This window comes from Notothenia rossii, assembly GCF_949606895.1.
Source record: "Notothenia rossii genome assembly, chromosome: 3".
NCBI classification, from domain to species: Eukaryota; Metazoa; Chordata; class Actinopteri; order Perciformes; family Nototheniidae; genus Notothenia; species Notothenia rossii.
Window position 1 is genome coordinate 30,712,501 of NC_136901.1, and position 25,259 is coordinate 30,737,759.

The window sequence follows — 25,259 nt, forward strand, 5'->3', positions numbered from 1 at the left end:
AGCCAATTTCTGATGTCCATTTTGTAATTCAAACAGAAATGTCTACAGAATGCACAATAAACAAAACCAGAATAAGCAGCAGAGTGTGACGCTGTGATTGGTCTAAATGTGGACGAATCACAAATCACAACAGACACATTCATTTATTTGACATAGCCTGCGATTTTTTTTAAAGTTACTATCTGACATCACATACATCGTAGCATAAAAGTTCACAGTTTATTTATAATTAAAAAAATTAAATATATTTATTTATTTATTTTTTATAAATAATAAAAAACGTGTTTATTAGGGGAGGGCAGGAATGTCAAATGGGAGGGCCTGGCCCTCCCTGGCCCTCCCACGGCGCCGGGCATGCCTATAACGAAAGCACCGATCGATCGGCCGAGAGTGAATATCGGCTGATAGCGATCGGCGGCAGATCGATCGGAGCATCCCTAACAGTGAGCATAATATGTCCACTCTTATGATCCCAAATGTATTAATGACTTGCTAAATAGATTGTAGATCCAGAATAGAGTAAGCTTCCCACACTGCCTTTGCCCTGTTCAGTCAAAGACAGACGGTTGGTTTCAGGTTATTAGCAGCCATTTTGAGTGAGGGCAGGAAGGCCAATCTGACATAATGAATGTTTAATGATGACTTAGTAGTTAGTCTTTTAATTATCATTCGCCTGATCACACATTCCTGTTACCTTATGGTTCCCACTGGGGTAATAAAACAGGATTTCCCAGGAAGTGCTGTGAGGAGTTAGGAAGGAGAGCTGGAAGGAAAAAAGGAAAGGTGAGGAGGAGAGGAAAGAAAGAGAGAAGAGACGTTTTCTTGTATTGAATTGATGTAATCACAGCTGTGATATTAAAAATAAATGAACACAGCTCCCATCAAAGTATCTTATTAATAAATATATTAAAAAACAAGATCAGATCCTAGAAAAAGTTAGTTTTCTCTCCTGTTGGATTGTGTGAGTAAAGAAACTCCTCTGTTTAAAGAGGAAAACGAAGAGAAACATGGTATTCTTTTATGTTTATGGGCAGTTATGTTGTCTTAGACCAGAGTAGTGACACAAACAAGGATTGTGTTTTAGGAAAGGTTCTCGCAATCTACTTAGGTCTTTATTCGATTCGACATAAAAACCATCAGAGCCTGCATCGCCAAAGAAACACGTCCAACACTGTCGAGAGCAATCACTCCTATGAACTGCCTGCCGTGAGCTGCACGTTGACTTTGAAATAAATTCAAGAAAATAGGATTGCTTCTTGTGACTTGAGGTAACTGGAACAGTATCATCAAAACGAGCTCTCCAAGACACACTCCAAGGCAAACCCATGTGAACAGATGCAGCAAGGAGACAGAAGGAAAAGCTTGCCATGAGGTCGAGAGCTGGCAGCCTGTCGTAAACATTTCCGACGACAAGCTGCTGCAGTCTTTTTCTGTCATCGTCATGCTTTACCTGCGCAGCAAACACCACATGAATAACGTCTCACAAGGACAGCACAAACTTTCAACAATTGCTGAGCAAGTACATAGCATAGTAATCCATTAATGATTGCAGCATTACTGTATGATCTCTATTTGGAGTAGACAAACTCATATTCAATACATCCCTTTACCTTTTTAGTATATCAATAAGGTGCATACTTTCCAAATAAACATTACAATTAGCTAAATTATTGAAGTTGAAGTTTACAGAGTGCAACAATTACAGATGGATGACAAGGTGCAGGAGATAGAGAATGTTTCTTTAGCGCTTTATTTCGATCAACTACTGTTAAAGTAGTCTGTCAGTTTAAACAAGTGGTCTGCTTTCCAAAATGTCAATAAAATCGTCCATTGTATTGTAAAACTAATGTGTATCCATAATAATTAACTTCAAATTTTAAAGAATATTTAAAAATATTTGCCATCTTGCAAATGCGTTTCGGAATGCATTTCAAATTACAAAATGGAACTGTTCCCTTAAAATTCTTCCTACAGAACACGAGCTATGTTCTAAACAGTCTGTAGGAAACACCAATGACGCCCACCTCTGACATCCTGGTTTAATCTAAACAAATGGCCTGCTCATGAGAACCAAAGTGGTGATAATGCATGCAGATGGATACAAAGCTGCAGGTTTCTCTCCCGTACATGAGCCGGAGCCCTCAGGTCGCAATTGATTCCAAGTAATCTACTAACAACTGTTTACTGTAGCGGAGCGCCGGAGGCTTCACATTGTGTCAGCCCACGCCTGCGTGTGCTGCGCTGCACTCAGAACCATCTATCTTCCCTACAACACAGAGAGTCAGCAAGAGCAGCACTTTTTTTATATATATACAGACCATTGAAAAGCTGAACCCAGGAAACATTGTACACAGTCTAGTATGGTTTTATATTGGGAGGCTCGCAGGCTTTTGGATGTGAAGATTGGTTTTGTGAGTGGGTGATTACATATGTGTACGGCCAATGTCAGAACATGACAACTTGGTCCCATTCCTTATCCCTCTAAGGACATATAACTCTAATTGCCATCGGCCACAGAATAAGCTTTCAAATATATTTTAACTTTGCTTGGTTTACATTTTTCAAGATAAACGGTCACTGGTGGTTCTGGTTCTGCACACTGCTGCCGCTTCCTCATTATTCCCTCTGTTAGAGGAGGAGAAATACAGGAAGATTAAAAGAGGAATACAGGAGTTATAAAAACCCAAGGAGAAAGGGTCAATAAAAACAGATGGTGCTGAAAAGCCTGCTCGGATGCTCTGGGCAAACAATTCAAGATTCCATTTCAGAGAGCAGAAAGGTCAGTTTGAGCTCCCATTCCCTCCCTGTCGCTGTCTTCCCCCGCATGTGTGTCTTTCATTCCTATCCACTCAGAAAAACACTCACCTTCTGACTGATGTCGACAAAGCTGATTCATGACAAATCATAGCAATCGTTTGCCTGCAAATCAGATTGATTAAATGATAAAGTCCAATTTTTGTTTTGTGTGGTAAACATTGCAATAATGGCTGTTTGTTTAGCCAGGCATGAAGATTTAACAAGGCTGGACGTTGTAGACTCTCCTCTATCTGCAGTACAAAGTGAACCCACAACCACAGAAAAATGACTAAACGAAAAAAAAGAAAAAAGATACAACTTTGTGTTTGAATTCTTAAGCCTTTTCACTTTATTTACCTGAGCTATAGTTTTGTAGTAAAGCACTATATTTTAGGTTATCAGTTTCAGCATGCTAACTAATCTAAGACACTGTTCCAACAATAATTAATATCAATGCAGTTCTCTTGCCAACAGCGGCGATGCCAGGAAGCCCACGCACGCAGGCACGCACGCACGCACACACCAACAGTGTTGTTTGAAGCTGAGCAGCAGAGCTACTGCAAGTAATACTACTAATGGAACAGAAAAGTAGCAAAATGACATGAATATGCGCAACATACAGTAATGTGTCATGTGTTTTGCAACTCTTTGTAGTTACAGTACAGTGAAGCGCAATGCAATATAAAACGTGTACACTCTGCAATATATTACAGGAACTGAACACAGTAGAAATGTGAACATATTGTAAATAAAGTTGTTATAACACATGCTTTCATGGCTTGAGAGTCTTCAAGTCACAGTCAGCACCTGCTATTGGACACTTTCTGCTCGTACACCTATATACATAACCCCTTCACTTGGTTGATAATCTGTTAGGTCATTGGTTGGTCAGTTGATCCACAACTTTGCTCCAAATTGAAATATCTCTGATTGTGTTGAAATCATTTCCATTAAAAATGGTGTGAACATTGATGGTTTCCAGGAAGTTTTACCTTTTTGTATAAGTGGATTTCCAATAAATGCGGTTCAGCCATTCATGTTTCCTAGTGAATATATTTGCAAACGACTGCATAAAGAATGACATGCCTATCAGCCTCAGCTGTATCGTACTTTCGCTTAAGCGCTAATGAGCAATTGTTAGCAATATAGCATACTAACTAAGCATTGTAAGCATGTGAGACCTGCTGAACACTGTACAGCCTCACAGAGCTTTTAGTGGGAATGTGGACTCATTAAAATGTGCTCGTATATGTCAGTACATCTATTTGAGCGATATATACACAGAAATATATATATATGCACCGTAGTTTTCAATCTTAACTGCTTTTGTATGCGGTAAATGTGGTCGTGATGCCTGTCGGTTCAACATAGGTCAGTGTAGATATTCCCATTAGGTCTGACAGCCTCATTATCGAGTTTCTCCTTCCCTTGTCCCTCCATCTTCTTTTTAATAACCTCATCATGCTGCAGGGTTCCGATAATTCATCTTTAGGATTCATTCAGAGCCATCAGAAAACAATAAGTCTTATTATATTATCTATCAACAAAAATCTGCATATGAATACATAATCTTAAACCAGCAAAGGTTTGTCTTGTTTACTCTTGTAGTGTGTTTGTAGTCCCAATGGAACTGACCAATCATGTTTGAGCGGGATTTTGTACTGTAAACAATCCCATCTTATTCGTTGCCTTCGGACTCTTTCCTTGCTTCTCTAGTTGCTCAATTAATTTTAATACAATGTCAAAAAAGTAAGCTTATGACTGGACATCCAATGGCTAAACCGCATCTTCATCGGAATGATAGAAAGACAGACAGACAGACAGAGATTGGACTAAACACCACTTCAGTTACTGCTTTTGCTCTTCTCTCCTCCTGTCTCATAGAATAGAATGGAATAGAATACCTTTATTGTCATTGCACACAGAGTACAATGGATGTATGCTACATGATTAGCATTAAATCGGCTTTGCGCTGGCTGTCTCGTTGTTCTCCCATTTAGAGAGAGTCGAGCCCCTTAAACACTATGATACTGTAAAGGCCTCCCACCATGCTTCTTTTGTGTAGCAGTTAATACTCCAGCAGAGGGGGTTAAAGGTGCTATTGGTAATGACTGGCCACACGCCCGACACACAGGATTTGTCAAACCATCATCTAACATTGTCATCTTTACCGCTCCATGCCAAACTTGGAAAAGAATGATTGTGCTATAAAAATGGGTACATTTTCTTTTAGTTCCCAGAAAACGTACAATATTCGACCTAAGAATTCAGATAAAAACACTGACGCAACAGATCCCCTGCTTATTGAAAAGGAGTGTTTTGTGGCTTCCAGCATAGAAGCTCATATTTTGATTGAAACAGGTTTGTTTGACATATGTTCCTCTATGGCTCATGTAGCAGGTATTTCATCATCGCTCAGTTTGGGAGCTGCAGGGCATTTCTTTGAGTCACAGACAGACTGCTGGAATCGAGAAAACGGGAGAAGAGTGCAGCAGAAATAAAAGCCATATTAGTCATCCTGCTCTTGTGCCGTACAGTCGAACGGAGTTCTATTTTAAGACACATCATAACAAATGAAGGGTGGACTATCGTCTCATTACGTCTTCACACTCACAGGTCACATTATATCTCTTTACAGGTGCCAGCTTGTCAGTGGGAAACGCCTCATAATCTTTCTATTTAAATGATGGTTTCCTAAACGCTTGGTTGGTTACATTCCTGAGGACTTTACTTTATCCCCTTCTGCGATCTGAAATCTACAGCCATCATAATTTTTTTTTAAATGATTTCTTCCAACCCATTCTCTTTTTACCGATCCATAGTTAAATTAAGTAATTTGTGGTCAGAAACAAAATATCTAACATATAGTAAAAAGAGTGATTTCCCTGGAAAGGAAATGCTGATCGAACACATGACTTTCTACACTTCAGTATCCACATTTCCAATTGTATTTTAAGTGCCTACAGGCATGCAACAAGCACATATTCACATCACAGCGTTCCCAAAACATTGTCAGCCAGCCAATTAAATACTCCATATCTGTTCAAATCAATTATCTCCACCATGGAAGTGCCCTGTAACGCTGTTGTGAAATGATTGAGCTAATGGGGTTTTGTTCCCACGCAGACAGTATCAAACCTCTCTGCACCAATTCAGATTATTATCCACCCTCATGTTTTTGTTTTACGACCATTTCAGGTCCATTTTGCTATCTTTCAGGTTCAACTGTGATTGAATCTGAAGCTCGGAGCATGATGTGCACTTTCAACCTTCCAATGCTCTTGAGTTCCTGAGAGCTGTGGTCATTTCATCCTGAGAGCTCTCCATTACACAGAGAGCTGACCTTGTGGTATAAATTAGTTCCTGAAGTGTCTAAGATGTAGTTTACATTATTTAGAATGAATTGATGAGCCTCATACTGTTGTAATGTTAGACCTTTATGTACAATATAGTTATGAGTATATGCCAACAGTAAATTAAACTGTTGTGATAGGAATTTGAAAAGAGCGTCTTTTATTTAAAAAACAAATATAGATATCTTGTTAATAATACATACTTTCTGAATTTCTTTACACTCTTTCTTTGTCTCCTTCCCCAAACGACACACACAAATTAGTTTAATTAATTAGCAGAAAAGGAAACGAACAAAGTAAAATATTTATATCACTGATCACTTATAATTATTATTCCTTTCAAATGTACTATGTATATTGTCAATGTGTACTTTTCTTGACCCCAAAATTGTGTAGTGAAAATCTGATATTGTGAAAGCCCTAGTTGGGATTTACTGCATCTGTGTCTGGCCCTGCTTTTATCTAGCCAGCTTTTCGTGTGTGTGTGTGTGTGTGTGTGTGTGTGTGTGTGTGTGTGTGTGTGTGTGTGTGTGTGTGTGTGTGTGTGTGTGTGTGTGTGTGTGTGTGTGTGTGTGTGTGTGTGTGTGTGTGTGTGTGTGTGTGTGTGTGTGTGTGTGTGTGTGTGTGTGTGTGTGTGTGTGTGTGTGTGTGTGTGTGTGTGTGTGTGTGTGTGTGTGTGTGTGTGTGTGTGTGTGTGTGTGTGTGTGGCTGTGTGTGTGTGGCTGTGTGTGTGTGGCTGTGTGTGTGTCCATGTCCGGCAGCAGAGATATGTATGCCAGTCAGAGCAATGCTCCCTGTCACTGATGATAAGTGGTAATTGAATTTGCCAGGCGAAGCTGACAAGGCAGGACTGGCAGACGAGCGTGTGTTGAATGAGAGGGTCTTGGCAGCATAATGCTTTTAATTGTGTCAGTCAGGGGCGGCATGAAGGTCCATCAACTGTAAAGGGCCGTTTCCCTCTTTGTCTCTGCCGTCTCTCAGTCTTTCTGCCTCTTATTCTCATTCTTTGTCTCTATCGCTGGCATTAATCAAATACAGTGTCTCCAAAGCAGCATACAAACATTTCAGGCTTCAATACTCGGAAATAGATTTGATGAAATGTCAAAGTAAAATGTGGCATCTGTAATCAAATACCCAGACAGAATGATCAACTCTTCCCTGAGCTAAATGCAGTTTTTGTTTCTCAGCTAAAAAGCTCAAATCAATGTACTGTACACTATCTTCATTTCCACTTCATAAAGGATTAAGGTCCATCACATGGAATTGATTTCGTCCTCAGACAAAGAGATGAACCTGAACATGGTTTCTTGTGCAACTTCCACCGGCTTCACCAACTGTCAATCAAATCTAAGCCTCGCCAGCATAGGTCGCCACCACCTGCAATTGCGTATTTCAGGCATCGCTTCAAAAGGGAACCCATGCAAGTTACCCTTTACTTCTTTATAAAGACTTTGGTATCATTCCTTTCATAGCCCCTCACCTATATAACCTCACTTGGGTGCAACCTGTGGGTGTTGTACAAAAACCTAAAGCAAAGGCAGTGAGTTGGGCCGAGATGGCAAACTTTTGCTTTTACATTGACTGCAATATCTATAATATATATATTTTCAAGTGCAAACTAATATAACTGCTGCATTAGTTTCAACAATATGAGCCTGCACAAGACACTGAACACCATCTCCAAAAGAGCAAGCCATCTTGCATTGGTTTTTGAGTCTGTTGAAGCATGCAAAAGATATTTCCTTGGGCCAATGCATCTGCCAAAGAAACATACGTTCTCACTTTAGATTTAATAATTGCTTAGAACACGACAGCAAAAGGCAGCTGTGCAAAAGACAGAACATTCTGGCCGGTCAATAGAGCGCTCACAAGCTGGCCCCCACCAGCCACAGAGTTTAAATTCACAGTCAGCAAGCTTAATGCATAATTTAATATTTGATTAGATATTACTTTGTGAGCATGTTGATATTCCTTCAATTGGAGTTATTCAGTATGAAAGGAGCTGCAGAAAAACTAATACATTTGATATTTTTGTTCCTAATGAGAGCCTTCTCAGCAGTGCAATGCGCATCAATCCAACACTCCCCCTTCTGTTACTGCCTCACACTCATGCAAGTCGATTTATGTAAAAAGGATGGCACCCTCAAACCAATCAGGCTTGGCGAGTGGACTCTTCATTGACATAGTCGCCAATCAAGACCTCAGACAAGGATTGCTGCTTGTATTGCTCACATTATCATGTAGTTAGAAAAGCAGTTTGATTCTTTAAAGAACAAAAGTATTATGCCTTGGCCAGCTCCACTGTTTCAGTTTAGCAGTACAACATAAAACACATTCAGCTGTCAATAGTAAGACTTAACTACAGTATTGCTGAAACAATCACGAAAGCTCTAAACTGATGATCATTCTGCTCAATGAGAAAAGAAAAAGTTGCATGAAGTATCCATTATGAGATGTTGGATGGGAGTGTTTTCTTTTCTGACTCCCCCTCCAGTAAGTATGGTATTTCTGCCATGTTGGTCAGCCTCCCTCACACGCACCATCCCATTATTGACTAAAAACCCATCTACGTGATTGTCAGACCGATGTCAGCGTGTGTCTTGAGAAATACATTTACAAATACACGGTGTCCGCTGTGTCTTACAAAGTATTACAAGTTAATAAATCAAATTAGCGAAAATTAAGGGGGGGCAGTGTGTGGAACAGAAACTCCCTCTGGAGGGAACTTTGGGATTTTAAACTCTGCAGACCATTTACATGCACAAAGAACTATAGAACACACTACAGGAAATGGAACACCACAAAAAGAAGAATAGGGCCTCTTTAACAGCCAGATATTCTATCTGTGAATATAAGTTTGCTCATGCCAGAATAGAGTTGTCATGGAGATGGTGTGGTGTGGTGTGTGCGTGATTGACACTTGATGGCAGCCACCAGTAACAGAGGAAAGTCTTTCAGGTGTATTCTTATATAATGAGGCTATTTCACTCACACTCACACACACTAACTCGCACACCCAGCTTCAGGCGAGAAGGGACACTTTTTTTACTTTATGTAATTAAGTCTAGAATAATTGCTAGGAGGTTCCTCTCTTCCTGTCCTTACTCTATTTTGTTCGTCTTTACTTGACAGAGGAATGTAATTAAAAAAAGGGGAGAGAGAGCTTTAGCGAGGTTTGATCATTGTCTCCAGCCTATAATGGAGAGCTTAGACCCGCCGTCTATCATGGACAGTTAGAGGGGGATACAGACTTGGAGCATGAAGAGATATCAGAAGATCGATGGAGATACAGAGATCCGTCAATGAGATGGAGAGTGACAGAAAGGCAGGAGACAGCTGAGGCAAACAGAAAGGCAAGCAGAGAATATGTAAAGATGTTAGGGGGGGCATCAAGGAGGGGGGAAAGTGAGGGAGGAAGTAACTGGATTCAAATACAAAATGTCCTTTTGTCACAATTGGCTATGGAAAAGACGTATTTTAAGTCTAATTGTTTACTTTTCAATCAAGGCACCATTTACACCATTTATTTTTAACGGTTCCACTAAGTTTAAATTACAAAGGATATTATCTCTAATAGCGATTTATGTAGTGAAGCTGATTTTTTCAATTATATGGAGAATACACTCTAGGATCATTCTACAGTTTGTGTAGAAAGAACAAAGAAAGATAATGATTTAGGGGGAAATCACCACACAACTTTCCACAGAAGGCTTTAGAGCATTGGAGGAAAAAATAAGACATGAAGAAAGAGGAGAGCGAATCCTTGTTCGTCACCATCACACACACACACACACACACACACACACACACACACACACACACACACACACACACACACACACACACACACACACACACACACACACACACACACACACACACACGCACAAAATAACTCACACAATGGTTTAATCCATCAGTCAGAATAAAAATTACCCTTAGTGTCTTTTTCTGTGTTTCCTTTAATTTAAATGATCAAATTATTTATATTAGCATGAAATAACCACCCAATTACAACCACTCACCAAAACTCCAAAAGTTATGTACATAGCAGTGATTTACTCTGCTATTTTTTTCCATTTTAAAAAGTTCAGAAAAAAAATCATTCATTAAGAGTTACATGAATCAATCACAGAAAACACATTTTTATGCGACACCCAACAAAACACAATATTTATTATAACAGTTACATTTATAAGAAGACCTTAAGCATCTCAATGAAACTCTCCCTGAATATATAAACGTTAATAAATAAAATAAGAAACACAAATGGTGTAATTACTTCAAGAAAAGCCAACTTTTTCATAGAATTATGTAAAAAATGTCCTTTCATTTCTGTAGTTCCCCATTTTTCCCGTCATAATCTTAGATAGGTGTGTTTGTGTGTGAGTGTCAGTGGTTTCCTCTGAGACAAGGTGTGAGTTTTGCCAAATCCGAGCGTGTTCACCAGTCACCTCCACTGTAGTACAAGTGCAGCAGCCCGGGAAGGAGCTATATGTATAATGCACAAGGACACCTTCAGCTAATGCATTTGCGCTGTAGCCAAGGTGGACAATAACCCTCTCAGATCTCCTCTCCCTCTACCCGACACCCCGCAGGACAATGTGTCGCCCATGTTTTGCTTCCCCGATTCTCCGTTCCAACCAAATGTGTCATTTTTCGCCTAGCCTTCAGTGGGTGTGAGTGTGAAGTGTACAAGTTCAGGCTTCAGAGGAGAGTAGAGATCATGTCTGTGGTTCCCTTTGTGAATCCACTTGTTTGAAGGATCCACTTAATCCAGTTGTCTTTTGTTGATGCTAGGATTAGACTGACTCGATTGAAGATATCGATAAATGGGAGTGGAATCAATTAAGAAAGTCTTTCACGTTAAATTGAGACCAAACACTCTCTAAAATCCATCTCTACCTTACAACTTGTTATTGAAGCATTTTAAGACCCACCAAATGCTTGAACGATTAAACCAAGTTTGTAAAAACCATCTCAACTCTGGGTCATTTGATAACTTCTTTCCTAGCAAGTATGTTTCATTAATAAAATCAAAGAATGTTTTTTAAGGCAACATGAAAAACGTTAAACTTCTAAAGCTGCAAATTAAATGAGAGGCCAAACTTTAAGAAGTCCAAATTCCCCACAAATATTTTCTTTCATCCATTTTATTGTAGTGTCCTGTGGCAGTTATGCAAACCATTGCCGTATGGCGATATAAGACCAACTTGATGACAGGCCATTTTTCTCATGAATACACAAATGTTTGATTCAACGTTAGCGGTTCCCATGTTGGACCCCACTACCTGAGGAAGATCCTTAATGGAATAAAAACATCCTTGACAGATTGGAAAAGTATCTTGAGACACCATTCAAGTATTTCTTAAACATATCTATCTAGGGTGTTCTTTGTAGAGGTCAGTTTGTCAGATCATTTGTCAATCATTGCTCAATTGTGAACTTCTGAAATCAGACAAACCTGGAAATTGTGGCTTGAATCAGAGAATACTGATTGAAACAATAACAGATGCAGAGTTTCTATTCAATAACCCCTTTCCACCCACATGTTGGTACCAGAAAATATTACGTTTCCATAGAAATGGCCAGACATTCCAACATCAAACAACTTCCAAACGCTGCCTGCTGGTGTCCTCTGGGCTCCCATGCTGCTCCGCGCTTCCACATTTTAATTCCCCACAGACCACAGCTCGATACGCTGCGATCACACAAGACCCTCTCTCACAGCGGAAACCAAAAACCAGAGCAATTTACATATGTAATTGAGTGGAAAGCGATTGTGCTTGCAGCCGCTCGCTGCATGTAGCTACTGTTATGCATTTGCATGTGAGTGTGTTTACGTGCTTGGACTCAGATGGCAATGACAATGAGGATCATACTGAATTATTTTTGTTGTTTTTTTCCATCTTTTAAATCAGTTAGTGGCTTCACAGAATGGTGGACTAATCTGCTTTTTGTTGGTGTTGAACAAATAAATAGAAAAGCCCTTTTTAGAGCTTTTCAAAATCTGACGTATGATACCAGGAGGCCTCATCAGTCCAATTTATATAATCTCCGTGTGCTCATGAATGTACATATTTTATACTCTCCAGGTGTATCTGATATACTGCTACATCTGTGCGTGTGTGTATCATGTTACCCTTCTCATGATCAATTCTGCTGGAAGTTGTCACATGCCATGCGGAGATAATGTACATTCTTATCCTCCTCTGGCCCGCAGACCTTCATGCCGTTCGTACTACAACTGCACGCAGGCAATCCGCCGTAAACTATTTTTAAGCTGCTAAGTGTGTGTGTCAACACAGCATGACTTGTGTGTCTTCAGCGATCTGCCCCTATGTCAGATTGACTCGAATCGGAAAGATTGTCAAACGGGCACGGATTCGACGTGCGCTCTGGTGTTTAATCCCTTCACAGATTAAAAAGAGCTGATATTTGGTTCTTTAAATCCCCGTAATGTGTCACACCCCCACAGTCCCCAGAGCAGACGCAGGAAGTTAAGGGGCTGCTTTTATCTGCCTCGCACAATAGCATCACTGCTTCGCAAAGATTGAGTTATTACTCAGAGGAAATCGTTACAGAGGAAGAGTGTTTTAGAGTCTTCTGATTGCTGAGGATCACGACTTGTGCTGCAGGAGAGGAATTATAGTTTCTGGTTGCCCTCCTCCGATCCTGTTGGAACTTCCGCAAAAAAAGTCACACTTTTATCTGTAAATTGTTCAATCCAGCTCCACTTCTATTAGGAATATTCATAGGCAGGCTCACTTTCTCACAGTTTGACAAGAGTGCCCCTTGTTGGAAAGTCACGTTACTGCGTCTGGAAACTGTGAGTCAAAGCATTTTTGCAACGTATTCAAAGCTTTCATTCTTTCAGCATGTTTCATTTATTTCAGTGTTTAATGATCTTCTGAATTTTGACTCTCCAATGGAAGAATAAACCATATGTGTTTTTTACATTATTGGATCTTAAGATGTGACACAAAAAGGGAGTAAGAAAACAATTGTGCCACTCATCTATTGACTCTTCTCAATGCTTTGCTCATGTACATGTAAATCAAATTATTTATTCATAAAGAAAAATATCACAAATTACACATTAGTCTCAATGTATACAGGATATATCAATCTCTTTCCTTGGACCCTCACAGCACACATGGGAGTTCTCCCCAACGAAACCCAATATTAAAGGGGAACAAATGGAAGAAACCTAGGGGAGATCGACCAAAACGGAGAGACGTGCACTCGATGTCGTGTGTACATTAAAAAAAAACAGACCTTTCAGGAAGATGCCATATATCTTCCAGTTGAAGGAAAATATAATAATGTAGGCGTCAGACAGGACTGATCCAGATGTAACCTATAATACTGGCAACCTGCCAGCTGACAGACATAAAAGCTAACTTCAAACTCCAGAATCTTTAAGCCTCTGAGAATCGAGCAACACACTTTTGTTTAACTGTTAAAAACATTGCTTGTTTTACAGTGTTTTACATACATGCATGCAAACATCTCTTATTGGTGTAGATGGTACAATTTAAAACCGTGTCATTCAGTTTGTCTTAGGTTTGGTTATTAACTGGAAAACCACTTATTTAACTAATAAGCAACAGTCAAAATGCCTTCTCAACATTCCCAGGCACACTTTACTTTTTACTATTTCCATAGCCAAAAGTAATCAAATGTAATCGTCTTATAGAAATGCCTTTCCGCTGTGAATTTCATAGATCTTCACGTTTGTAAAATGTCTGTGGCGCATTAGGGACCGACTCATCCACTGTGGAAAGATGTCCTGTGCACTGTGTGGATATAGTACAGCTATTTCAGGCTCTTACGGGCCAGTGGGTCTGATTTAATTATGCATAGAGTGACATACATGGCTATACTTCTTTAAATAAAATCCTGATATCCAAATAGTTGAACTTGGATTCACACGTACATTATACATAGGCCTGTCACGATAATTAATTGTGTTGGACGATACATTTTTCTGGAAATTATTGCGATAAACGATAATATTGTCGGCACCGTTTTAAGACCATTTTAGACATAATGATAATATATAATAATAATTCAAGTATATCCTTTCAAACATAACTTTTTATTCAACATTCAACATTGCAAATGAAATGTGAAATAATATTAAAATATATAAATTAATAAATAAAACAAATTAATTAAATTATAATAAATTAATTAAATCACACAACCAAAACAATAAATTAAATAGAGTCAGGCTGAAAAACAGAGCTCTCTCTCTCTCATATATATATATATATATATATATATATATATATATATATATATATATATATATATATATATATATATATATATATAAATAAATAAATATGAGCACACATTATCTCACAAGCAAAAAAAACCTCCTTAAAACAACAGTCAAGTGTACAGTCCACTGTCAAAGACCCAGATGCCTCAACAGGCCATATCCAAATCTGTTTTTCTAAGTTTTCGAGCAAGGAACACCAACATGTTTGCATTGTCGGGCGGGGGCTCTCCATCTCCAGCTGCCGTGTTTGCTCCCAGCTGGAAAAACGGAATGGGGTGGTTGTGTTTTAGGTGGTTTAAAATGCGTGGTATTGCCTGCTTTTGTCGCTACCTTTTTTAAACCAATGCGATACACCGCCCGGCTCATTCAAGTCCGTAGGTTCGCCTCGTTGATTTGGTTTGAATCCAAAATACTGCCACATCGGAGAATCGAGATGTGTAGTTAGGTTTTGTAACAAATTCCATTTCACTTTAAATTCCCCGCGAGTAAGTCACACGTTGTCTCCCGCTTGTCGCTATATTATTAATTTGGCTGCTACGCTGCTGCACGTGCACACGGAGTGTCCTGACCTGGCTGTGTGTCAGCCCCGCCCCTCACAGGGCGCCTGGCAGCCACAGCGCTCCAGGCTAAAATGCTGGTCACATCTTTATGTAAACGGCAATTTATCGAGCTCAGAAAAGTTATCGAGTCCATTTTTATTTATCGTACGATAAGTCAATTTATCGATTATCGCGACAGGCCTAATTATACAGACAGTCATGCCACATACACATGACATATTCCAGGTGTTTTTAGTGTGTACATGTTGTGTCAGTGGTGATATAATGTGTGTGTGTGGGTGTGGGTGTGGGTGTGGGTGTGGGTGGGTGTGTGTGTGTGTGTGTGTGTGTGTGTGTGTGTGTGTGTGTGTGTGTGTGTGTGTGTGTGTGTGTGTGTGTGTGTGTGTGTGTGTGTGTGTGTGTGTGTGTGTGTGTGTGTGTGTGTGTGTGTGTGTGTGTGTGTGTGTGTGTGTGTGTGTGTGTGTGTGTGTGTGTGTGTGTGTGTGTGTGTGTGTGTGTGTGTGTGTGTGTGTGTGTGTGTGTGTGTGTGTGTGTGTGTGTTGTCAAGCTTTCAGAGCTCGACTAGGTTAAACTGAGTGATGTCCTTTAAACAGAGACATATTGAGACAGGCTGACCGGATTGATGCTGCTGCCCCACAGGGACATGGAGAGAAGCCACAGTTAGACATGTGCAACAAGAACAAATAACCTCTCTATACAGTGTTGCAGTGATGACATATTTGTTTAGGCCGATCCGGAAGTCGGCATCAAAAGGTTTCCCTCGACAAACAAACCCACTATTAGAATATTGCAGAAAATATGATCTTTAACAAACACGTGTTTCTGATACTTGTGCCTTTCTATCAGCAGGATGCCTCCAGATATCAACAGAACTTTTGTGATTTCGGAAACCTAAGTGCAAGCTCCAGAGGCAAAAAGCTAGCGTGAGGCTATAAATGAACAACATCAGGGTTGCATGGCTGCTCTGCACCACGGCGAGGCTAGGTCTTATTCAGTCCGTTGTTAGCAACCACCATTTGTAAGAGCTATAGAAGCTCGAGACATTAGCGACGTATTTTATTTCGTGGGGGAAAAAAAATCGTACATTTTGTGTGAACAACAGCCTGTAAGTCAGACATAATATCATATAAAAAAACGTTGTCTTTTTACAAACCAGAGGTGATATAATGCTAATTCATTTCCAGGTTATGGGTTAGGGTTAAACCATGATAACACATCTTATGTGAAGAGAAATAATACATTCCTCTCTGCCTCTTATTTCCTGCTCGTCTTTCTTTACCCCCCCACTGCTTGTCCTTGTAGGTCCCCCTCTGTCAGCCAAACAACGCCAGGCCTTTAATTGACCATGTTGCTCAGGGAAGTGTGTTCAGAAGAAGAAAGAGAAGACCCACACACACACACACACACACACACACACACACACACACACACACACACACACACACACACACACACACACACACACACACACACACACACACACACACACACAGCTTTCAAGTAGTGCAGCCAGCAAGATGTGGTCCATGCTATGCTCGCCGCCTCACTGCAGTCATGATTAGAATACTGAAAAGGGTTTGTGTGTGTGTGCTTACTTACCAGCTTTGTGTCTGAATGCATACATTCATTTTGTTTATATAATATAGTAGATACAATAGGGTTCCAGTGGCGAGTAGGAATTTGACATGTTATGGTACAACTGACCTACAATTCAAGACTAACTAAATATAGTGGAGTAGAGTCATACAGTAGAGATGAAAAAACATGCCAAATCTCTCATGTTTAATCACTAACAACTACTTGAATTATTTAAGAACAATTTATGTTCTCGTACCACCCCATTGCAATAAGAAATATAAATCCGAGGGAAGCGTTAACCCCGATTGCATGCACTGTTGCAAAAAGATAATGCCTTAGCATGAAGGATAAATGGACTGTAATTAAAAAGTGCTTTTCCAACCTTACCAGATAAAGACAAAATGTGCCGACCTGCTTTGCCTCCTGAGCAACAGCCGCCCATAAATAATGAAGTGATCATTTCTATGCATGCTTTATTGGTGATCTTATATAATCATTTAAAGTTCCATTTGAAAGCTCCTTTCATAGTCTCTTTAATGTTTCAAGTTATCTCAACCTTGGCTACAAGATGACACATGTTTATAAAGAACCCAGCCTCCAACAAGTTATTTTAATTATTTTGTTGAATGAAGCAATTCAAAACAATTTCTATAATATAAGATGTGAGGAGGATAAACAGAGACACCTCATTGGACAGTTTCACGCCATTCATGAACTCCTAATAAATGTGACCGCTTCATTAGTGGCTATTGATCACGCTTATCAGTGTCCTTACTTCTGGGTGCCCTTGACATAATTATGATGGGTGGGTTGGAGAGTCCTAGTGTGCCCCATGTTTAATACCTTCACTTTATGAGCTATAAAACTAAATTGATAATCAATACAGTGTCACCTCGGTTTAAGCAGTGTGTAAGCCTGATGGAAAGTTCTTATTGCGCAGTGAATGGGCTTCAACATATGCATTTATATTCAACTGTTTCCTCTGAGGAAAACACCCTTTGACCTTGTTTTTCTTTCCTTTCTCCTCTGTGAATGTTTTAGGTGGTGCTGGTGGGTTCATCCATAAATGAAAGGGATCAAATGATGTTCATCAGCACAGACGAAGGTTCCTCCTTCCAGCGACAGTCCATCTCGTTCACCCCTGACACGCTTGTCTTCCACCCTAAGGAAGAAGACAAGCTCCTGGCCTACTGCAAGGACGGCAGGGTGGGTATCAAAGCGCTGCAGCACTATGAATAAAATAGCTGCTTCTGAGGCTGAAGGAATGAACAACAACGGCAGCGATGATACACAAGCTGTCAGAGAAGCAATGTATTAAATTCCAATTTCCACACGCACCAGCAGAACACGAACATCAGAGGAAACTCGATGTTTGATTTGCCATATAGAAATACAGCTGTGGGGCACATGAAGTAAACCAAACAGTTTTATTCCAAGTACACACACTTTGATATTTCATTTCAACAACAGCATGTTGCCATCATACTTGACTTTCAGTAGTAAGATCTTAAACATTTTGAAAAGAAAGTCTAGATTTAGATGCAACAAACACACATATGTCCATGTGTGTATACTCCTTTCTAGCTTTATTTTCACCAATATCACTTTTGTTCAATTTCTGACATGCATGGGTAATTCACTGTAAACTAAACTGGGGATTTGTTCAAAGCAATGTACAGATAAATAAAGTAATTAAAAAGGCATTAAGATACGCAAAACAATATATATAAATAGACGTTTAAATATTTAAAACAAATCAAATGTTAAATAAAGTTCCTGTCAAACGTATTTTTAGCACAGCCGCCATATTCCCCTTATTTTTTGCCAATAAAAATAATAATAAATAAGTACCAACACCAACTAAGACTACGATAGTAATTATTCGCATCACCAGACTGCATTTAAATGCCTCACTGCGGTGTTTTGACTTTGAAATTAAAGCTAAACTGTAAGTGTAATTGTAATGTTTGGCTAATTAATACAGATAATCATTCCGTGATGGTGGATACTCAGTTGCTGGTTAATGAGCCATGGTTAATGCACAATTGTATATTAGATCATAATTCTGCTACATGGATCTCTGTGTCCTACAATGCTGTTTTCCCCGATCCCTCTCTGCTACTCGGTGGAGTTAATTGCTTTCTTAGTTCTAACATGGCAGTACGTCCCGAGCAAACATGACGACTGAAACCTCACACTGCGGTCCTACTCTATTACTTATGTGTTGTTGCCGGGAGCTATTGAAATAAGTCAGTCCGTGACACATTCATTGCCTACAGCACTGTAGAAAAAGAGCTGCAAGATGACCGCAGTTATGGTGAAGAATACAAAAACAATCCACAGTTTACATCTTTGACACGTCTGCTATTAAAACACATTCACACGCCTCCTTATGGGAAATTTTACTCTAAAATGGAAATTGTTGGTGGGACATAAGATCCAAAGTGTAATAAGTTTGAGCCATTTCAACTCCTCAAGTTTAATAATTTACACCTAATTAAAAAGCAATTAAATTGGTTTTTAATCTGTTCCATATGGGCCGACTGTAGATGGAAGTGGGGAATCCATTCAAACAGAACAAAATATTAATTTAGCAAGAGAATGATAGGACGCACTGCAGCATGTGTAAATTAAGAAGTTTTGCGAAAGCAGCAACTTATTTCTATCAGCTATAACTTCAAATCTTGATATTCACAGTTCAAATGTCTTTAATAATGAATTGATGACTCGGATATCCTGTGCCTGAGTGAGAAAGGTTGGTATGAGCAATATGCAGACAGGATTTAGCGCCTTAACCAAGCCTCTGTCAATGTTCATCGTTGAGAAAGTGTTTGTGTTTTTGAATGGTAGATTCATTTTGTGTGGTGAAATACTTTTCCTAGCTCCAATGGGCTTTTGAGGCATCAAGGATACCCTGTGTGTAGAGATATATAGACTTTTATTATGAGTGCGAATGGTGCGATCAATGGTGCACGAGCTCAGGCAACACATTCAAGCACTACTGACACATTGCTACAAAATATTAGCCCCATACACAGACCTGCTATGATTTAATAATTAATTGAGCTCAGTCTTTATTTTGTGAACCATGAAATTTGGTGGCTTGATTGGATGAACTTGGTTGTTCCAAATAGACCTGATTTATGCTCCAATTTAAAGCTGGTAAAAGGCTGGTGGTAAGGCTTTATAATTTAATGCTACATGCTATGAGTTATTTTTTAATGTCTAATTGTGGCTTTTTCTCTGTTTTTCTTGTCCAGCTCTTTGCTTCTACAGACCTGGGTCGCAAGTGGACTTTGCTTCAGGAGCGGGTGACCAAGGACAAAGTCTTCTGGTCAGTCCAACTGTATTCTCTCATTATTGATGAATGAGCTGTCTTCTTCATTGACACATACATGTTCAAAGCAGCAACACATGGTTCAGTAGAAAGCACTTACTGTTAGCAGGTGAGTTATTTTACAAGTCTTGGTTTTGTTAGAATATGATAAGACATGAGAGGTATAGTAAAAGTAAAGTAACAAGGATTCTTGCTTATTAAAAAAGGCAAGGTAAAACTCCCTCAGGTCTAGTGAATCTGTCTTTAAAAATATCTTTGATACAGTACATAAGATAAAGTTGAGGTCTTAAAGTCGATAGTTCAGCATTTAAAAAAAACGATGAGAAGATCAATATCAATCTAATGCTTGAGTGTTAAGCTGGAGTCAAAAACCTAACTTTAAAACTCACTGAATGTTAAAATGACATCTGTAATTTCATGGGGAATTACATGCTCACAAATTCTTGGCAAATGACAGCGGACCACTGTGTCGACTGTCTTTTCAAAAATAATGAGGTTTGCCGGGTTGGAAACTAATGTGCCTTTACTGAGACCAAGAAGAAAGTGTCTGGTAAACAGGACTGCAGATGTTGCTTCACAGAAGAATTGCACAAATAGATGTTGTACATGCAGAATCCTAATAACTGTGATGCTCACCTGTCTTCATCACCAACAAGAGGTTTGCATATGTGTTTTTGAGTGAATCCGACAATTATTTGATTGATTTCCATGGAATCTGCTTAAGACTACCATGTCCTTCTCAGGATGAATTGCAATCACCTTGGTAATCCCTTCACTTTTGTATTGTTCTCCACAACTACTATAGTTGAACACCAATCACCTTCAGACATTCCAGTGTTTATTTTTGTATTATTGTCAATTAGCAAATTCTTTCCAAACAACCCAAAGATAGTGAGGCTATGTCATTGTAACGGCCCGTCCACACAGCGGCGTTGGAAGCTTCTTCAGAGCTTCAGACACGCCCGCCGGCAAGCTTTTTCCAAAGCCGCTGTGTGGACGGGCCGTAAGCGTATCAGTATGCTGATACTTTTATTTTAATCAGGCAACACGTAGGTCTCACTTGGTGAAATCCCTTGGAACAGCTGTTCCTCCTAAATCATGTCGCTCTCTGGATTATTGACACAATGTGAAAACACAGCACAAATAGAGCTCTTATTTTACACTAAGGTCCTGAATGGGGGATAAAAAGTAAGTAAGGCAACTTTATTATTGTTGATGGGCAGTTTTAATCTTTCGACAAAGCTCCCCCCCTCCTTTCAGTCTTTATGCTAAGCTAGACACAATCTCTGTACCAGGTCTTTAACTCAGTGGTATCGAACCTGTCCTCGCACATATTTCCAAGTGTTTGAAACTTTTCTTTAGTTCCCCGCTTTGTCAAAACATTTGGTCCCCTGCTGAGTAATTGGGTTCATTTTTAGACAATATCCTGATCCTTTTTTGTTACAATATAACTGCTCAAAGAATATGATTGTGTCTCGAGCAGCTTTATCCCAGGTAATAATAAATCAGTTTTATAGTAGTAGAAATTTGAATTGGATTTTGGGCGTAAGTGCAGGAGTTTATGCAGCAGAACCTCTTTATAGATTCATCTCTTGTAGTTTTGTGGTTCCTCTGGCAGTGAAAGGACCCACATTGTATATTATTTTCCTGCACGTGTAAATTCTTCAGCTTCCTCTTCTAATGCTCCCCCTCCTCATTCTCGCCTTCATCTTATTTTCTATCAGGTTCTGCGCTATAACTCCTGTCCTTCATCCTCTGATTTCTCCTTCACTTTTTTGCATGTCTTACTCATTTCAGTACATTTTATTCGTATATCCCAATGTCACATATCAGAAATGTGCCTTCAGAGGCTTGTAGAGCTTATGACTCGCTTTTATCATAATACCCTCACTTAGGATAAGGAAAACTCATTAACAAAAAAACCAATAAAGCGAAAAGTTAAACGCCCACAGAGAGAACTGAGGAGGCAATTCTTTTTTTTTAAACATAATTATCTATATATTTAAACTAAAGTGAAGACAAACCAATGATAAAAACCTATACATATAATGTAAGAAAAAATAAAGTTTTATGAAATAGCTATATCGTAACCCACACAATGTCCTCTCCACCATGTACCATTGAAAGAGACAGACTGCCTACACACATTACAAGAAGAAGCAAAAGGAAAACATTTTACACACAGGAGAATGAAACAAACCCAGGGAGACGAGGGTACACAGCTGTGCTTGTGCGACACAAACAAACAACAGGATTATTATTCAGTAAGTATCAGAAAGTAAATATTATCCTGTCTGGCAGGATAAACAAGGTCTATACCAACTAGACTTTAAATGATACATCAAGGCTGAGATTTACCCCCCAGCTAGACAATGAAAGAACAAGCAATTCATTTAAAGTTCATGTAAAGGATTTTAAGATCGCTTTTAAAGACTTCAATAGAATCCGACTGTCCAAAATCTGTTTGGCGATTATTCCAGGGTAATCGGACAATTTACAACTCTGGGAACAGGAGTCTTGTATAATCTGCCCTGATAGCTAAGAGTCCTCCTTGGAATATGAGGTTAATCAAACGGGTGCAAGTCCGTTTTTAAAAAATGTGTAAGAAATCTGAAGCTCTAAGTCTGAAGGTTTGCCAAAACGTGTCAAACAAGATTGAATGTTCCCGTTTGTGTTAGCATATATGTAGCATTCTGATTTATTTGCAGATGTTTAGCACATGGCAGGCCTCCCAAAAACACATTACAAAAATCCGGCCTGAATTGAAAAGGATTTTAGCTATTTTGAATAAGCTAAAAGAACACAATATTGGTGAAGTTTGATTTGCAGATCACAAGAAAGTGTGAAATTCAAATATGACACTAAAATGAAGGAATGTTAGTTACACAAATGTATTGATTTACTGAGACTCTACCTCCATTTTTACAAGGCTTTCACCCTGTTTTTGTGTCATAGGCACACGACTTTACAGCCTTAATAAAACACATTTTTTATATGGTCTGGTTCAAAACGTGTCCGAACCAGAAGATCAAATGATTACATTTAATCCTTGCTACTCTGAATTTGACCCACATATAGCTGTATTTTATTCTGCTCAGGATACACACATGTATTCAGGCCTTCACAACATTCGGTAAGGTTGTGACCTGCTCCATCTGTAAAAGGGAAGAGATGCAGACATGCCTGTAGATAAATGTGCTTTAAAGTTGTGCAGACAGGGTGGCCCAAACCGCGACCTTTCCACGACCTAACGCTCATAAAACAAAAGGATAAAACTCTGTCAGCCAGCTCAAATACAAATAAATCTTCCATTAAAACCACTCTGCTGGTGGGGACGCCTGACCCAATGTTTTCCTTTGGACCTTGCTTTAGTGATTCTGGGCTGTAAAGTTTGAATAGTATAGGCAATTAAATATAAATGCTAGGTAAAACATTAAGTGTGTATGTATTTTATATTTATAATCTGTGGTTCCAGCCTCTTAATTGTTAAGGCTGCTTCATCCCACTACATTGGAAGACCTCGCCTTCAGCTTTCGTATTTTTCATTATTTATATTGCAAATATATGTGAAAAACATCCAGCAATATTTTAGAGGAGTGGTTTCAAATTGACAAGCTGGTCCACCTTCAAGGTCAGCCGGCCTTAAGTGTATGGAAGGCCATTTAAGCCAAAATTAAATAAATAAATAATTAAATAAATACATATAAATATGCCTATGAAATATATTCTGAAATAAATAAATGAGGCAATAAATATGTATACATGTACATTTAAATACACATTTATTTATTTCATGGGACTTTTATTTCATTATTACACATTTATTTATTTCAGGGGACATTTTCATTCCTTATATGCAAATGAACGGGGCGTGGTTAGCTCACAGATCCAGACCAAAGCAACAGAACCACAACACTGACTCAATAGCTCTTGTTTCACACTCCAATACTCTTAATTGGTTTGCAAACTATGAAGGTAGATATGGTGCAAAATGCGAGAGCGTGTAAAACCTGATGTGAGCACTTGCATAAAAAAAATCTGAGTTTGTGTGCATACATTTACACTTGTATAAAATATCCACGTATCTGTGAACAAAATTTGAAGTCACAGAAGAAGAAAAAAAAGTGTTGTAGCTTGTAGGAAAAAAATGAACTTAGTGATGAAATGTTCACTTGCAGAAAAATATATATTTTGTAAATATATTTTCCATTACAACTGCTACTGGGTTATTACAACCTCTCAAATCAGTCATTACAACTTCACGAATCTGCTCTGTGGCAGTATAAATCGACGAATCTACGGCCTTGACTTTTGGGGGTTGGAGCAAAGGGGCGGAGCTATCTGAACGACGCAGCCCCTTTCAAACCAACGCAGCTCTCGTTCTAGCTCCGTGCTTCGCTCACAACAACAACAATGGGGGACTGCGTTGGGTCGATGATCCTGTTGCTTTTAATCATACGAAGCCAGATTAAATTAAATAACTACTTCTCCAACCTTGTGCTTTTCTCCAGAGTGCCGTGGTTCATTGTTTATTAATTTGTTACAGTGGCATTTACCGACCGCTGCAGTGCTACTCGTCCACTGGAGTTTATTCTCCCCTTAATTCACAGCAGCGGCCGCTTTAAAGTATTCACTGTCTGACTGTCACACAAGCAGCTGATAAATATCCCCAATTCCCCGATATTGATCAAATCTATTCTGCTATATTTGATGAGGGATAAAAAGATTTTTTGCAACAAGTTCTACATGAAATTGATACTGTTGGAGTCAGTACTGCTTGGACTACTCCCACAAGTACAATCAAGTGTTTGAGTAATCCCCTGTCAAACTCCCCTCCTGAGTAGAATAATGCATGTTCTCTGCTCCTGGGACCCAGCCCATTGAAAATGTCCACTGTAGTGGACATTTCGTTAACATGCATCACCTTTTACTCTTTTGAGCTACTCTATCAATCCCTGATGTACTGAACAGAGGACATCCTGGTCTTTCCAGTGATATGTCATTGGTTAAAATTGCATGCTGGGAAGTTTCTCTTTATTTTCATCCAAAATGGCTGGTATACCCAAAACAAAATGTTATAGAAGCAGGAGGAGAAGTCAAATATTGTTGAATAATTGTAATTTTTACCATCATATATGTTCTTGTTTATTAAAATGTAAGGAACTATATAATTAGTTCTGAAAGCAATTAAATATTCAAGTTTTCAAATAACTGCCCTTTTATAAATGTCCATTCTAGTGGACGTCAGGACCATCTTCATGGATTTAATGACTCAATATTGTTGCAGGAGACGGAACTCAAGCAGACATTCTCTGTACCAGATAGTTCAGGGAGATTCAGATTGT

General features: G+C 39.1%; 1 protein-coding gene across 18 annotated transcripts in view; it reads left to right on the forward strand.

The window, feature by feature from the left end:
- Positions 1-25,259, forward strand: part of sorcs2 (sortilin-related VPS10 domain containing receptor 2) — a 237,142-nt gene that overhangs the window by 163,469 nt on the left and 48,414 nt on the right. For 9 of the 18 annotated variants that reach the window (XM_079671571.1, XM_079671560.1, XM_079671573.1 and 6 more), the window contains 3 exons: positions 16,302-16,353; positions 17,617-17,783; positions 19,838-19,911. In XM_079671571.1, the coding sequence (XP_079527697.1) occupies positions 16,302-16,353; positions 17,617-17,783; positions 19,838-19,911 (293 nt within the window). The remainder of the gene's footprint in view (positions 1-16,301; positions 16,354-17,616; positions 17,784-19,837; positions 19,912-25,259) is intronic. The other 9 variants (XM_079671561.1, XM_079671574.1, XM_079671565.1 and 6 more) reach the window with 1 other exon arrangement.